Raw genomic sequence first — 17,239 nt, forward strand, 5'->3', positions numbered from 1 at the left:
ACAAAAAGCCCCCAGGTCATCCGTCCATTCCGGAAGAACACCAGGTGCAAATAATTGGTGAGATGGTAGTAAATGCTGAATAGTCTATTTATTCCGTCGCGAATGTTTGTGAGGTGTCTCCTTCTACTGTGCTGGGACTTTTGAAGAGGAATAGGTATCATCCATACAAAATTAAAATGGTACACCAATAAACTGAAGATGACCCTAATCGAAGAACAGAATTCTGTGCAATCATGACGGAAACCATTGCAGGCATCCTACCTATCTCCACAATATTTGTTTTAGTGACGAATGTACATTTTTGTAAACGGCAATGTTCACAGACAAAATTGCCGTTATTGGAGTGACACCAACATTCACGTTTTCCGGGAAACACATACCCAATATACAGAAAAAATTAATATTTGGGCAGGAATATTGGGAAACCATATTGTAGGACCTCTATTTATTGATTAAAATTTAACAGGGGAACTGTATTTGAATATGCTGGAAACTACTGTTGACCCTCTCATCACTAAAATCGTCGAAGCGAATCCTAATGAATTCGATATGGACATTGTATTCCAACAAGATGCAGCACCACCACATTATGGGGCTATTTGAAGCAAAAGGTGTACGAAACTGAACTTGCTTCAATATTGGATATACGGCAGAGAATAATAAATATTTGTAGAGATATTGACGTTACTGTGTTCGAAAATGTTCAGCGTGAAATATCGGATAGGCTGTTCATATGTTAAGAAGTTCAAACCATTTCGAGAATCTTCTGCACTGACCTCAAGCTCATTACCTCATATTATGTAGTTGAATGTCAATGTATTCAGGCAATTATTAAAAGTTCCGCCATTTTGTAGTAGTTGAAGATATTGACATTATATTTTAGGGTTGTAAAGCATTTGTCAGGAGCTTCAAAAAGATGTGCCTCAAGACCCCCCTTTCCATTTAATTTTTTTCCCAGATGGCGCCCAGTCGCCATCTTGAAAGTTTCATCTATTAATTTGACTTCAAAATAAAGTATTCATGCATTAATTTCATTATCCCAAATTTCAATATTTTGAGTTGACCCGTTCATAAAATGAAAGGGATGGGGGCATTAAAGAAATGCACTGCATATCTTATAGCAAAACGTACGATAAGATATATGTGTTTATTTGTGGCAATGTGAAAATGCTGTTAAAAAATAGCTGCTGCAACTACCCCAAAATGGATTACCAGACATCAGGTTAAAACCCTAATATTAATATCATTTGACCGCATAGCACTTTTTTCGCAATGTTGTTAGATGTTCATAGAGTTTAGGCTCGAATTTGACTTTGTTGTCAATGTGGATTGTTTTTTTTAGTATTAGAGGAAAGATAATTCTATACACGCTAGTTTAATACTTTTTCGTATTCTAATTCTAAACCTACCTAATATATATATCTGAATATAAATTAAGGAAAGAACCGGATCCAGAACCGAACACTAGAACCCACAAATCGTGACTTATGATTGTTTGCGTAATGCGAAACATGCTAGCCTCCTTATCTTGGACACACTGTCTATAAACTGTTAGCATTTCTTCTCTCCCATTTTTTACAATCTTGTTGGAGGATTTCTATTCATAGGAGTTGGCAAGTGCTTGTTTTGAAATAACTATTTTGTACTTCAACGGTATTCACAAGATGGAGCAAAGAGCTGACACTAATTCAATATGGTAGTCTACCGGCAAAGGTTGAATAGCTTCAGAAGTTCAAAAGACCCAAAAGTTTTCAAAATATTTCTTAAAATCCTGTATCGACATGTGAAGTCAATTTATAATTTTCTTTAATTCCAGGTGAAATTTGGAAAAAAATCTACAAAACGAATGAGTGTTCCAGAAGAAATTACGTTTTACCTTCTACACTTATCTCTAATGAGGGAATACCTGGAATTAGAATTTGCCCCTTTGAAAAACAAGTTGAGAGGATTCGATTATGATTTTGAAAAAATTATCGACGATTGGGTATGTTTATGAAAAAAACAAAAATTTAGTCACAAATATATTGTTTCATTTTATTTAATTAGAAAAACTTTGCGGACTAAAATTCACCATGAAAATCACTGCACATGAATTTCTTTTAGGTTTTGATGGGATTTTTGGTTGGAAATGACTTCATTCCACACTTGCCAAACTTACATATAGCAAATGGAGCTTTGCCTGTTTTATATAAAGCATACATGGACATATTACCGTCTTTGAATGGTAAGTATGTTCTTCATGTGTTGTAACTTGTAACCATTCCTTTTTTATTCAAGTAACCCTTTTAAGCACTTCTGACTCGATCCATTTCTTATCTAGTGTGTGTAACTCGTAACCACTTCTGATTTTATTGATATATTCTAACTGTAACATTGTTTCCAACAATGATATGTTGGTCAATAATTTTCATCAAACCTCCTCTCATTCCTTTCAAATAATGTAAATTCATCGAATGTATATTCAGAACCATAATCATATCGGAATTGCTAAGAATAAAAAAAAATATTAACGATAATCAGGATACAACGAATAGTTTTTGATCAAACTGTTTGAGCAAAAAATATCATTGAGTTTAAGGTTATTATGGAGGTGATTTTTATGTTAGACTAATTGGCAGTTCCAGTAAATGGAACAAGGAATGATACGGTCTTTATTTCTAAAAATTTTGATCAACTGTTCATCTGTTGCTATTTAAAACCGCAAATGGGTCTAATTAACAAAGAGTTAGGTACAAAATCCAATTACATAGAAAGCTAGGACTATGTATTACATGAAAAGATTTTATATATTATTACAGAAAAGTTACTTAACTTTCTGACATTATCTACTAATACGTTATTCAGAAATTTAGTTGCAAAGTAAGAAAAACATTCCTAAAATGTGTACGTAATATGATATGGTATGGTGAATGTATGGTTTCTTTAGTTGAAAGAATTATTATTGCACCATGTGGGGATTATACTGTAAAAATAATTAGAAGTTTACTAATCATTAATTCACATAATGGTCACATAAGAATGATGCACACAAATCTCATGCAAGCATTTTACATAAACTTCAGTTTTTATTTATTGTAAGTCTGTTGGGAAGTTGTAATAATTATCTGCAATTCCCAAGGTGAGGATAAATTAATGATTGCATTTGTTTCAGTTTTGTATTTCGAGATAGCTGGAACTGGAATTTATATAAGAATATCAATTTGAAAGGGCATATTATTCAAAGGAGATAGAGTTATCAATATACATGTCCAATTTTTTCTTCTGAACTGAACCGATACATTATAGAGATAAAGATGAAAATTTGTTAATATGCATAACCAAAAATTAGATCATTGATATGTCCCTAGAACTTGTGGTATCATTGAAATATTTCAAAAGAATCGTGTGTATGTTAGCTGTTTCCAAATATGATTTAATTTGTTTTGTTTTTATTCTTTGAGAATAAAGATAGAAGGTGTATTGGACATATGTCATTGAAACATTTTGGAAGTAAGTAAATGTTATCCATTTTCCATAACTCACACCTTTCAACCAATCACAGTTCATCAGAGTCATAACTTACTACTACCTTCGAGGCCAACCATAGATGACCAAATTCATAATTTTTCAGTTGTTTTTTCAACTACTTTCAATCATAAGTAAGCCTTAAGAGTTCACCAACTCAAATTTGGTCATTGGGCAGTTTGTTTTGAAATATGGAGTTTATAACTAAAAACAAGAATACAAATGTGTACTCTGAAATTAAAATGTGTGAATTTCATCAGACATTTTTAATGTAGCAAAGAAACTCACATTTCTGAAAAGTTCGTCACTCGATAACAAAAAAAGAGGGTTGTACTTGTGATGCACTGTTTGGAACCTTTAGTGTAGTAATGAATACTACTGGAGTTTTTCCCAACACCAAACTGTTATTTTAACATCTCAACACATGTTTCGATCACCAAGTGATCATTTTCAAGATCAAGATCTCAATCTTTGATTTTCCTCTTGAAGATGTGATCACTTGGTGATCTAAACACGTGTCGAGGTATTGAAATAATGGTTTGGTGTTGGGAAAAAACTCCAGTAATATTTAAAAAAAAAATGATTCAAAACTCATTTATGTTATTATATCATATTATATCTGTAAGAACTTGCATAGAGTAGGTGTTGAATTCTGAGCTTATTTATTGTAGTTAGGAATCACGTGTTAAGAATCACACGTTAAAAGGTAAGACCTCATTAGGCCTTATCTCGCACAAGTTTCTCAACTTCTGAGAGTTGTCGTTCATATGAGGGCGACAGCTGATTAACGAAAAAACATATTTTTTTTAAACAGATTTAATTCACACCAACTGCAGTTTTTTTTAATTTTTTCATCCACACAGTTTCCAAACTGTTTCAAATTGAATCAAATATGAAAAATTAAAAATATTTTTCAATACTTTTTTCATTGTTTTTTGTTATCATAAATGAATCTTTCTATGCCAAAAATAAATTACTGGCGAAAAATGACCTTCGGCTCGCGTCGATATACTAATTCTTCTGTTCAATTCAAATTTATAATATATTCAACTAAATTTTTTATGTTGTTCTAGGGTACATAAATGAAGCTGGTGCTTTGAATTTGGAAAGATTTGAATTATTCATGGAGAAACTCGGACAGTTAGATCTAGATAATTTTGAAGAAATAAGGGATGATTTGCTCTACATGGAAGAGAAAACTGGCAGAAAATACAAGGGACATTCCAAAGTCTCGGTGATTATTACTTTTTGTTTTTAATAATCATTATGCATTATGTATTTTTGGTTCTCTATTTTAGATCAATGAGATTCTATGATCGATGATTTCATTCATTATTTCACAGTTTTTAATGGTAATAATAATATTTTGAACCTTGTGAAATAATATATTCATCAACAGATTGATACAAATTCATTTTCGTTGGTTGTTAGCATTATACTTATTACAAACTAGTCAAACATAATCAAATAATCAGGAAGTTGAAATTATATAACCTTCAAAAATCATACACACATGTCAATACAGTTATAAATTAACCCATCCCATAATCTTTTCCATCTAGGCTCAGGAATAGAACATTCCTGTAACCTTCGAAACCCCTTTACTGTGTTTTAGTTTAGCATTTACTACTCTCATTGTAAGTCAGAAAACTCGATTCATTTTTGTGGTTCATTAAATTCTTATGAGTAATGGAGAAAAGGGTTGTTCACATACTCTTCAGAGGTCGCTTGGTATCTCAGGAGCTTCATTGAGGATACCTGATAATCCAGGAACCATTCATCCTTTGGCACAAGTCACATAACACCATTGTATTAGACTCCCTTTCTAGTTGCCTCTTTCAACAGGCCATGCCACCTCTTTTCTTCAGGCTTGAGACTGGCTTTATGGGCGGTGTACTTACCTGTAGTTCTCACTGTCTGCCAAGGCAGAGTTGTGATATTTTATTTATTAATGCATAATAAAATGTTTCGTATATCAAAGTCGATTTCCTATTTTGGGAAATCACTTTTCATATTTTAAAAATTGTTTGAATTGCCATAAGGGTCACATTTCTTTTTCATTTTGAATACAGCGTTGTAATTTTACACTTGATTGTTTTTCATATGTATATTCACATTTACATGACTGAACATATCTTTTTCCAGACAAATCTGAATGGGGAAGAGCTTGAAGATGAAAATGAAAGCAACGAACCTTCAGAATCTCTCGAATCAGAACATCCCAGAGATAGTGGTTTGGCAGCTTTAATAAAAGAAACTGAAACAGTGAGTTAGAATCTGAAATGTCAGGTGTTTATTTCAAAATATTGCTTCAATATTTTACAGTTTGCCATTTCTGATGAAGATGAGGAAACTGAAACGAGTCAGTCTGAAGAAGATGAAGCTTTCATCAATTACAAAAGAGAATATTACAGAAATAAATTGGAATACAAGCAAGTTACACCGTAAGTTAATCTATATATTATAATTGTATTATGATTATGTTTACAAAAAGTAGTGGATTTTATCCCAACACCAAACCGTTATTTTTAACACCTTAACACGTGTTTCGATCACCAGGTGATCATCTCCAAGAGGAAGATTAAACTAAATATACATACAATATTGTCCTTATTTATACCATAGTTATCTCTGCTAGGTAACAGTGTCTTAATTGTCTTAAATTAATTTTACAATGTTGCCTTATCTACTAGTCTTGTATTAATTCTATGATGTGGCCTTATCTAATAGCCAGGAAAATCTGACGATAAAAATGTTATTTCAACAAGCTATATAGTATATTATTAGATATTGGTCCACCATCGTTATTCATAATATTATTTATTTCTACATTTATTCTAGAAACAATATGTCTTAATGAACTAAAGTCTATGGAATGAATGTTGCAAAATATGATGGGTGACTGCTGATTTTTCTGGTCTTCCATATTATAGGTGTGCTAAGTGGGGTATTGGATATTATAAGGAAGAAAAAGTTCAGGTTAAGAAAGAACGAAATCTCGACTTTTAGAAACGATGAAAGCCAAGATAAATATATCTGAGTTCCATACCACCAATACACAATGATTTTTGGAAATATTTTTGAGGTATGAAGGTGGTATTTAAAACAAGTCATACACTACAGAGCCTTTTAGAAAATCCAAAGTCTGGAGTTTACGTGTAAGGAATCACACGTTAAAAGGTAAGACCTCGTTAGTCCTTAGCTCGCACAAGTTTCTCAACTTCTGAGAGTTGTCGTTCGTATGGGCGCGACAGCTGATTAACGGAAAAACAGATTTTAAACAGATTGAACAGAAATGTAAGGACTACGATGCAAAATATTATGGACAGACAAAAAAATCTATCAAAATAATATATAAAAAACACATAGCACGCCTAAAATATGGAAGACCAGAAAAATTAGCAGTCGCTCATCACATTTTGCAACAAAACCATTCCATAGACTTTAGTTCATTAAGATTAGTTAGACAAGTTAACAACACCAGGCATCTAGATGCTTACAAGAGTGTAGAAAGAAGTAAACATAATAATATTATGAATAACAGTGGTTGACCAATACCTAATAGTATATAGCTTGTTAAAATAATATTTGAATTATCTCATTCACCCTCCCAGAGCCGTTCCCACGTGAGTATATTTGGATAAAAAGTAGCCATTACTTCTGAATAATGCTTTGTAATATGCTTTGTGTAATAATAATGCTTTGTAAATAAGAATCATTATAACAATCGTTTCAGTACTTTCACTGTGTATCGATTACAGTTGACATTCAGAGTCGTTGCAAATTAACTAAATTTATCCATAGCAAAAATTCTAAATACATTTTTTCCATTCAATGTTTATTTCGCGAAAATGAGCTCTGTGTTATTTATACAAGGAAGAACGGTGGGAATCATCTAGAACACTCTTTGTAAGAAGAGGAATTTTGAGAGTAACATATATTTTTATTATGAAATCTGTGTACTTGATCTGAAAGAAATACAATCAAGAAGAATCTCCTGGTTCTTCAAACTGCAATACGCGACAAATATAAAAAAAAATTTTCTTTCTGCCCCTGAACAAAACTTCACCACTTCATGAAAGCAGAAGTTACATAATCACCTCATATAAAATACTGAGGGAATTTGTTAGAAGCTCTTCAGAAAAAATCGTAGGTGTTATAGCCTACTAGAATTTTACAATGAAACTCTGCTGTGATAAATGTTATGTATCTTTGTTATATTCAAATTATGTGCTTGGGAATTTTCTATTATTATACATTTTGATTTTTCTCAGTTTGTCAATAAGAACTTGATGTTTTGGGGCAATAATGTATATCTAGCTATTTATTTAACTGTAGTCCTGATCAAAATTTAAAAATACGATATTAAAAAAACAAAAATTGTATAACATAAAAGCATAATCAAAATATAAAGTAAAAACGAAACAATATTATATATTGTTCCAATAAACATATACATATGAACTAAAATCAAGCAAATGGTTTTTTTGGACCTAATAGCAATTGGCGTACAGCTGAGAATATTTCCATTTCTTAACACTCAAGTGATTGGAGAGAAAAAAAAACAGAATTAGTTGAAAGAAACAGTATTAAAAAATCTCATTGCTGTCTATTCACTTTTAAATTAACTAAGGATACAATTTCATCACAGTACTTTTCCTTCAGTATAGAGGACTGGATCCTCTGGAAGAAAAAAATATTAACAGCAGCGTTGGAAGCTCCAACCGAGCAACGTCTAAATTGGTAGCAAATTGCCAAAAACGACTCTCCTCAATAGGAAGACTTAACAAATTGTCTCTGGTCTGGATTCCTGGCCACACTGGCCTGGAAGGCAATGAGGCTGCTGACTCCCTAACGAAGGAGGGTGCTGCAGTAGCTTTATCGGGTCAGAACCTGTCATTGGCATCGCTTTAGGGTTTGCCAAATAAACATTGAACACCTGGATGGCAAAAAGACTTCTGGCAAAATCTTCCAGGATTGGGTCACTCCAAGGCGTCATTCACCCTTCGAAGCTTTAAACCAGTTGTTGGTATACAGTAGGGATGAACTACGATCTCTAACAGACCTCCTCACAAGTCACTGTGAGGAGGCCTGTTACCACCACCCTTGCAGGTTGCGGTGGAGGTCGAATAGACCCACTCACTTTTGACCTAACCTAACATTACCTACTTTTTATCCTAATATAATCACAGAATCGGAATCTACACTGGAGAATTATTTGTATTCTGTAGTTCACATGGAAATAATTGCGGGCAAAATCTATTGTATACAAAGAAAATCTGCAACAACTGCAGTAATAATAAAATTTCGACTGTTTATCAAATATATAACCCGTTTACTTGAACTATATTTCATGATCTAAAAAACACAACTCTGAATTGCACCCTTGCAAATCTTTGATCTGCCTCTTTTCCATTTTTTGTAGATGACATGTGTTTCAAGAAATTCGACTTTCAATTCATAATAAGTATTCTATAATCTGTTCACAAATGAGAGAGACTACAGCAGTATATCTATATATATATTTTAGTGCCATAGGCATACTGCATTCAAATTATTTACTCTCAATGAATTGAATAAATGAATTTATATGACGAAAATACAATATTTATTCTTGAAAAATATCATTCATTAAAAACAAAATAACAAATCTACTATGACAAATGTTCAAATGAAATCAAATCAAAATATGCTTTATTACCCAAGATATAAACATCTTATTGGCAAAGTCTAGTAAAGTAAAACATGTATAAGGGACAATTAACAAATATAAACTATAAAATAATGCTTAAACACCGGAGCAGAGTATATGGACAGAACAATATTAAGTCCAGCTGAACAGCTACAAATATAAGTACATGAATTTATGAATATTAAGTAAACGTAAATATATAATTCTACATAATGAACATTGATAGCCATTTTGTGTTGGTTTCAATAACTTGTTTACACAAAGCTACATGTCAATTATTCGATAGAGCCTTGGTAGAATTCGTCCACACTATAATAGGGCCTCCCAACAAGGTATTCTTTCACTTTCTTTCTGAATTTCTTTCCATTATATATTCGCCTTAAATTAATGGGAAGGTGGTTAAATAACTTCTTGCTATTGAAAATAATAGAATTTTGTGTAAGGGCTAGAGAAGGTGTGGGAAGGGAAACGGAGTAAGACTGACGTGTACTATAAGTTGCGGTGTTCCCAAATTGATTTTTATATTTTTTGTGGATAAGACACACTGTTTCCAAAATAAAAAGACATACTAAGGTCAGAATTTTTTGCTTCACAAATAATGGGCGGCATGAATCCCTGTAGCTAGCCTTGCATAAATATCTGATGGCTCTTTTTTGTAGAGGGAATACCATATTGAAACGAAATTTTGCACAATTTCCCCAGAAACAAATTCCATAACGTAAATAGGATTCAATTTGTGCAAAATAAACTGATCTTGTGATAGTAGTGTCCAACTCTCTTGCAACAACTCTCACTGCATGACATCCTGCTGCTAGTCTTTTACATAAGTAGTCGACATGGAAATCAAATTTTAGATTTTCATCAATGAAGAGCCCTAAAAATTTGTTTTTCTCCAAATTTTCAATTTTTACATTTTCCAAGTGTACTTCCCCTATGTTACATCTAAACGTGATCACCTTTGTTTTATCGATGTTCAATGATAAGAAATTGGAATCACACCACTCTTTAACCGTTCTTATGTCGACGATAATTTGATCAAGTATTGCTATGCCAGAGGATAGTGGTGGCGTCATGGAAACATGTGAATTTACCACTTATGTTAACATGGACCAAGTCATTGACATAAATGAGAAACAACACCGGTCCCAAAACGGAACCTTGTGGAACCCCACTGTCAATGAAGCGTTCCTCTGATGAAATTCCATCTAATAGAACATTCTGCCGCCGATGAGAAAGGTACGTCTCAAACCAAAGTAATGCCGATCCTCTAAATCCGTAAACTTCCAGCTTGCGAAGAAGCAGCATGTGGTCTACACAATCGAAGGCTTTGGTTAGGTCACAAAACATGGCCGCCGCAGATTCTCTGTCATTCAGATTGGTGTACAGGTTTTCCATGAGTGAAAATATGGCGTCTTGTGTACCTTTTGAAGACTGAAAGCCAAATTGGAATAAATTTATCACCTTGTTTTTCTCGAGGAAGGATATTACTCGTTTTTTTACCAGTTTTTCTATAATTTTAGACAAGACGGGTAGCAAAGCAATTGGCCTAAAATTAGCTGGGTTGTCAAGATCGCCTCCTTTATGTAGAGGAATGATTGTGGCAATTTTCAGACACGATGGGAACATACCTTTAGAGAATGAGAAATTTATTGCCTCCGCCAACACACTCAAAGCCCTTTCAGGAAGAGTTATCAGAATTTTTAAGGAAATGGCATCCCACCCCACCGAATTTTTATTTTTGATTTCACCAAACATTTCTTTTATTTCATAGATATCCGTAGGTGCGAAGAAGAAAGTAGAAGTTACTGTAATATTCTTCAAGTACGACATTGGGTCGTTTTTCACAATGATTTTTTCAGCTAGTTTAGTTGCCACAGAACAATAAAATGAGTTCAATTCATCTGAGTTAAGAGTTGGTTTTATTGACTCGGTCATATGCTTTCCTCTCAATTCATTGATAATATTCCATGTTTCTTTTTGTTTATTCTTGGAGTGTTCAATTCTGTTGAAGTAATACATATTTTTGGCATTTTTAATTACTTTTCTATATATATTCCTATACTTACTAAAATAGTTCCTGAAATCAGTATTATCGATATTTCCATGTTTTCGAATGTGATGCAGTGCTCGCATATTTTTTGCAGATACTTTTATACCTTTTGTAATCCAAGGTTTTTTGGTTTTGTTTTTTAAATTTCGAATGGGAAATGCACAATTGAAATTCACAGATAGTAATTTATGGAATTCACTCAGGGGGTCCTCAAAATGTAGGACGTTATTCCAGTCAGACTCTTCACAAAGTTGGGCAAACTTATTATAGTTGTGTTTACTGAAAAGTCTTCCTCGTCGTAAATACTTTTTGTTGACGTTTCTCTCGAATGATAAATTACACAAAATGGCTTCATGGTCCGATAAACCAGAATTTACAACCATACATTCAATGGCATTAATATTTGTACATAAATAATCAATAATCGTGGAAGAGAAATTAGAGATTCTTGTAGGGGTGTCTACGTGCATATGAAGGTTAAACGATGTCAATAAGTTAAGCAATAACTTAGTATTTGTAGATGTTGTATCAGAAAAGTTTATATTAAAATCACCTGTAAGAAGTAAGGATGCATATAAGGAAAGCTGATCTAGAAGAACCTCCAATCCCTTCAAAAAATTTGTTACATTAGATGTAGGGGGTCTGTATACACATATTACAAAAAGATTTAATTCAGCAAATCTTATAATTGAGAATTCAAACTCTCTTTCTATAATTAAATGATCCAATTCGTCAACCTTGAAGAAATTAGAACTTAAATAAGGCAAGGGTGCCTCCACCAATTGAGTTAAAGCGACAATATTTTGAAATCAAGCTATACTGAGGTAGAAATATTGGTTCTTCCAGTTTCAACCAATGTTCAGTTAAAAGAATTATATCCGGATATTCATATTCAGCTAACAATAATAATAGTTCATCAGTCTTGTGTCTTAATGATTGAATGTTTAAGGACAATACTCTGATCCTCGTTTCCTTGCTGCGCCTAAAAAAGAAGGGTCCTCAGAAGTTCTTGCAGACCTCATTTCTTGTACTGTTGATATTGTGGAAAGACGAAACTGATATGGTGCCTCGTTTTCGCACGTGAATCCTACTTCTAGTGAGGATGACATTGGTTCGATTTTATTTAACCCAAAATAGTTTTCCATATGAGCTTTTATTGCTTTTGATAGGAAGTATGTACCTTTATTATTGAGACTTGTTTCATAGCCCCTTCGAATGAAGTTTGATTTTCGGAGAATACTGTTGCATTCATGGAAATGTCTTTGGAGATTGTCTTGATGCAGTGCTTTTAATAAGGCTAGATTGTTATAATAGACACATTCATTCAAGTAGCTGTTGAGTTTGTAATTATAAGGCTCTGAAATTATGATGGTGTTGGTGTTTTTTAGATTATTGAGTAAATTGTTTTTGATGTTTTGAGTTAACTTTTTGGGTCATAAGATTACCAAATCACATTTTGTAAAATGTTTTGTGTTTTTTATAGCTGTTTCAGCCAGTGCTGCGTCAGGTGCATTGGGCTTTAATATTGCCTGGGTGAGGTAGTTTCCTTGCATTTGCCTATTCAGAGCAATTGCTAGATTTCTACCATAGGATCCTGATACAATTAGTATTTTCCCTTTATCTGATTTAACATCATCATTATGAAGGTGATTTATATTAACCTGATTATTTTGTTTATTGTTAATTAAAGTTTCCATTTTTTCATTAGAGATGTAATTATTTTCACCCATCATGTTACTCATCCCGAAAATTTCACTCGCCATCCTCGTTGATTTGCTACTGGAGTTTTCGGCATGTAGAATGCACTTTTCATTTTTTAGTTCAGTAATTTCCCTAAGATTAACTTCTCTTTCTTGTGAGAGGCACTCAATGGAAATCATCATATTATTTTTGATCTGAGATAATTCTTCAATTTCCAGTTGGAATCCAGCTATTTGTTTCGTCATTTTATCCAAGTCTTCTTGAAATCTTCTATTTTCCTGTTCAATGAGCAGCTTTTTATTCTTCAATTCAGCTAGGATACAGTCTTTTTCCCTCAGTTTCTTTATTAGATCCTCTTCTACACTTATTGCTTCGTCATGAAAATCTGAAGAAGCTCGTTTTAATTTCTGAATATGATTTTCTTTTTCTTTATTATCATTTTTTATTTTGTTCAGCTCTTCAGATAAACTATTAATACTTTTCTCCGACTCTAATTCCATTATCTCAATTGTGGCATCTCTTTCCTCTACCTGCCTTTTTAAATTTTGGATAGCTTCCTCCATAGCACTAACCCGTTCTTCCTCTGTATGCTTCTTTTTGGCACATTCTTTTGAGCAAAGTAATTTCGAACCTTCGATTAATGTATACTTTTTCATCTGGTCGATACAGCTTGCGTGGAACATATTGAAGCACTGGATACAGCAGACATTTTGACACTCTTTGTTCTTGCAGCATTTGAAGTTTGATGTCATTGAGAACTAGTCCTTATCCTCTTAATACCGAAAGCGTCAATGTTTCAACTTGCCTACAGGCACTGTACAAAGTCTTTCTTGCAGCACTTGAATTTACGCTCCAGTTGTGTAAATTTGTACGCCACTGGCAGATGTTTACAATTACTTTAAAGTCAATAAAAATATATCCTATGTCCGCACTTTTTATAGACAATAAATACTCACTTATCAGCGTTTTTTTTGCACACACTTTGATTTAGGTGGATCCACCTTATGCACAAAATCTATAATAACTGATCCATGAAGGATTAAATCACTTTTGATTTTCTTGCAATAGGTTCACTGCTCAATATACTTTTTTTTGATATACAACATGAGATAATAAAGTATATTGTTACTAGTAAAAACTCGCAGATTTGTGGAGCACTTGTTGCTCGGCTTCTCTCAGTACTGTCAAATATGTCCAGTAGTAACCAAGACATTCTCTAACAAATTGGTATTTAGTTGAAGGGGATTGAAGGCGGTATAAATATATATTCCTTTGAATTATACTGTCAACAGACACATCGCACCCGTCAATAAGACCGACTTGGCTTTTTAACAGGGTTATTCGTGATATTCTTCAGTTTACTCCGAGAGCGCGTTGAATAAACAGCTATACAACATGGAAGCTAGTTGTTTGGGAATCGTGAAGAGTCCGAAATTGTCACCATTAAATATAAATGAAAAAACAATTGTTATGAATGTATATAATTCTTTAAGAATACAATATCTGCCCGAAATGAAAAGTAAGGAGGAAGTAGTGCAAAAATGCGCGAGTATGACCGGTGTCAATAGATCGACAATTTTTAGAATTCTCAAGGAAAACAACAACTTTTTCGAGCCGAAAGTATCCACTGGTAGAAAGTGTTTGGTTATCGATGAAGAAGTGAAGAATTCTATTAGGAGAACAGTACACTCTTTTGGAATAAAAAACGAAATACCTACATTAAATAAAGTTTTGTCAGTTATTCGTGAAGACAGTTTTTTCCTGATATAAGAAGAACTCTTTCTATCTTGGAAAGCAAGATAGAAAGAGTATGTTAATAGAAAAATCAGAGATTGTAGAATGGAGAAGAAACTATTTGAGGGAAATAAAGAAAGCCAGAGCACTAGGTGAATCTATTTTTCATTTGGATGAAACATGGATCAATGAGGGTCATACTGTCTCGAAGGTTTGGCAAGATCATAACATCAAAAGTGGAAGACAAGCCTTTATGGAAGGTTGGTCCACTGGTTTGAAAATTACAGTTGGAAAAGGTCGTCGTCTTATCATCACTCACATAGGCAGCAGTGAAGGATTCGTGAAAGATGGATTGATGGTGTTTGAATCGAAGAAAAATGGGGATTATCATCAAGAAATGGATCTCACAGTATTCGAAGAATGGTTTAAAAACATACTTGTGAACCTTCCGCAGGGATCCGTAATAGTAATGGATAATGCAAGTTATCACAGTAAGCGAGTCAAGAAGCTGCCGACGTCGTGTTGGAAGAAAGCAGATATTACTGAGTGGTTACAAATAAAAGCTATTCCTTTTGAATTGACCATGTTAAAAGCGGAGCTCCTCAACTTGGCTAAACGTCATAAGTCAAAATTTGTCAGGTATGTCACCGATGAGATGGCGAAGACTAAAGGAATGTCGATTCTTCGGTTTCCGCCTTATCACTGTGAATTGAATCCAATAGAGTTGGTTTGGACTCAAGTTAAAGGATTCATTGCAAGGAATAATGAGACCTTCAAGCTGTGTGAAGTAAAGAAATACCTATACAGTGCTCTGGAAACAGTCGACCGAAAAGCTTGAGAAAAATGTATCAACAAAACAATCAGAATCGAAGCAGAGATGTGGGATCTGGATGATCGCATAGACTCATTATCAGAAAAAATTATTCCAGTAGTCATCAATTCTAATAAAATTGATTTATCCAGTGAAGAATCACTCAACGAATCCTTGTAGACTGTTTTCAGATTAAAATTTTCGCAATGTCTTATTTGAAGTAAGTATTCCCATTAAATCTATAAAATTGTTTCTGAATCAACTATAAAGTCCAATAAGGAATATGAATCTTCATTTCCAAACCAACAAGAATATATAAAGTGTATCTCTCAGTGCAGCCACACTTTTCTACTTCCTGAAAATGTCAAAGTCGAAGCCGAAACGTCGAACAGCGCAAAATTTTGAACGCGGTTCGACTCGAAGGCAGATGTTCAAATTTCTAACCGCGGAAATATATTCTATTTGTATACTTATCTGGTGATATTTCGAATACTTTATCCATCTTTATTATCATACCGACGATCAATTTGATATTATCAGTGTCAATGATAATAATAATATCAAATTCATTTACATCAAGAGACGAATCATAACTATAAATTATAATGTTTTGATTCAAATAGGTTGGATGAAGAAAATGGATAGAGTCTTTCAAACGTCACCAGATGATACATATTTCTTTTAATATGCAAAATTTTTCAAATTCAAGTTAATGACAAATTTGATTTTTTTTTCAAAAAGCTAATTTATCAAATGCAGTAACTTTTTGCCCTTTCTACATTTGTAAATTCAATATTCTGATTATTTTATAGATCTGTAGAAGGTAACAATTCTGAATAATAAAAAACTATTTCAAATATAAATGACTATTTAATATTACAATGATAAAAATAAAAACAACAACAATAAAAATTAATTGGCGCTCCGGGCCGACTTCATTAATTCCAGTGTCCCTCCCAAAATAAAATATTTAAACAAAATTAGTTTTCACCATATTTAAATGATCTCATCATACAGAAAATATCAATGGAAAATTTATATTAATACTCCCAGTCCGACGCCTATTAATATTATCTCAAACGTAATATCAGAAAAAATATCGAGCGGTTCTTTTGGCGGTATTTTCGCATTCTTTGTCGGTGTTTTCGAACTATATATTAATGCATTTTTATCATGTGGTCTCTCCAATAGACCTCTTTTTAACACGGTTTTATTAGCTTCACCTGTTTGTATGTATGTTTGTTTGTTTGTAACTCTCCTTTTCATTTCATATTTATTCCCGTTTTAATGCTCGGGATCTGTATTTGACAAAATTATCGACATTATTGCTTGATCTATTCGCGGACAGATCGCTGTACGTAGCCTCTTTGATATAATTCGAACCCACTTTACATGTATTTCTTCATTTGAAAAAAGTATTTTTTTTATAACACGCGCGCCTGCTGCCGTCCTTGGACTTGGTAGCTAACTTTCAGGCTCCTCTGGAATCGGAAAATATAGATGGTATTTTTTCTAAACAGTATACGGCTGATTGATCCCAAAGTTTAGATAAAATAAATATAGTTTAAAAAGTATAAAAAAACACGCTTTCATAGCATACGAAACTAAAAAATAAAAAATAAATATAGTTTGAAAAAACTAAAAATACGCTATTAAAGAACATCGAACTAAAAAGTTGAAAATATTTTTTTTTTAATAAGCTTAAAACAGTAACGAAGGAAAATACTAGTATTATTGTGAAAAAAGC

The 17,239-nt window shown here is 33.0% G+C and overlaps 1 protein-coding gene across 3 annotated transcripts in view; it reads left to right on the forward strand.

Annotated features, from left to right (window-relative positions):
* pcm (5'-3' exoribonuclease pacman) overlaps window positions 1–17,239 on the forward strand; it is a 54,752-nt gene that overhangs the window by 8,198 nt on the left and 29,315 nt on the right. For all 3 annotated transcript variants that reach the window (XM_074173803.1, XM_074173802.1, XM_074173800.1), the window contains exons 4-8: window positions 1,817–1,984; window positions 2,104–2,224; window positions 4,578–4,738; window positions 5,650–5,769; window positions 5,830–5,948. In XM_074173803.1, coding sequence (XP_074029904.1) covers window positions 1,817–1,984; window positions 2,104–2,224; window positions 4,578–4,738; window positions 5,650–5,769; window positions 5,830–5,948 — 689 coding nt within the window. The remainder of the gene's footprint in view (window positions 1–1,816; window positions 1,985–2,103; window positions 2,225–4,577; window positions 4,739–5,649; window positions 5,770–5,829; window positions 5,949–17,239) is intronic.

This window comes from Leptinotarsa decemlineata, unplaced genomic scaffold (assembly GCF_025532065.1).
Source record: "Leptinotarsa decemlineata unplaced genomic scaffold, Ldec_3_MD MMD2_tig00000505_RagTag_RagTag, whole genome shotgun sequence".
Classification (NCBI taxonomy): Eukaryota; Metazoa; Arthropoda; class Insecta; order Coleoptera; family Chrysomelidae; genus Leptinotarsa; species Leptinotarsa decemlineata.